Source organism: Fonticula alba (assembly GCF_000388065.1).
Source record: "Fonticula alba strain ATCC 38817 unplaced genomic scaffold supercont2.5, whole genome shotgun sequence".
NCBI lineage: Eukaryota > Rotosphaerida > Fonticulaceae > Fonticula > Fonticula alba.
The window spans coordinates 716,552-717,202 of NW_009242975.1; the positions used below are offsets into that span (position 1 = coordinate 716,552).

A 651-nucleotide genomic window follows, 5' to 3' on the forward strand; every position below is an offset into this window, starting at 1 on the left:
TCCTGCTCACCCGGCGCTGCGTCTTCCGTGCTGGGGGGGGGACGCGGGTAGTATGCTGGCCTGTGTGCATGCGGGGCCCGGCTCGCCCCCCTCCACTCCGCCTGAATATGGTTCGGCGGGACAATGAAGGGGGGTGCCGGGCAGCCCGCCGGTGCCTCTGCCCTCTCTGGCTCGTGGCCGGGGCGGAAGGCCTTGTCGGTGCGATGGTAGTTGACTAAAGATCCGTCGGCACTTGTCCGTGGCCAGGCGGGTCGTCCAGTATTCTGCCGACCGCCGGCCCTTTAATATTCGACCCGGTATATTTGCTCCAAAGGGACACCTCCTCGGCGGCTGGCGGGGCGACTTTCGGGGGCTGGTCCCTTTGTGTGCCTGACGTATGTGTTTCCCGAGGCAGACCGGGGGCGGGGCGGGGCCGTCGTGGGCGGAGATAGGCAGGGAGTCGCAGCCCCCCCCCCCCGCCCCTGTCCGGGGAGGGTGCTGGCGCGCGCGCGCATATTTGCACCGCCAGGTGGCCAGCATTCTTCCGAGAATTGTCACCCTGTCCGCTGGGGCTCCATGCATATGCGCGCGCGGCCCTTGTGCATGCGTCTGTGGGCCGGTCTGTTTACACACATTCGGCGTCCGATCTTGATGTGCGCTCGGCCTCCCCCC

At 67.7% G+C, this 651-nt stretch overlaps 1 protein-coding gene across 1 annotated transcript in view; it reads left to right on the forward strand.

Moving 5' to 3' along the window:
* H696_03350 (hypothetical protein) overlaps positions 1–651 on the forward strand; it is a gene marked incomplete at both ends in the record, with an annotated part of 5,993 nt that overhangs the window by 1,740 nt on the left and 3,602 nt on the right. The window contains one exon of the mRNA XM_009497214.1: positions 509–632. Coding sequence (XP_009495489.1) covers positions 509–632 — 124 coding nt within the window. The remainder of the gene's footprint in view (positions 1–508; positions 633–651) is intronic.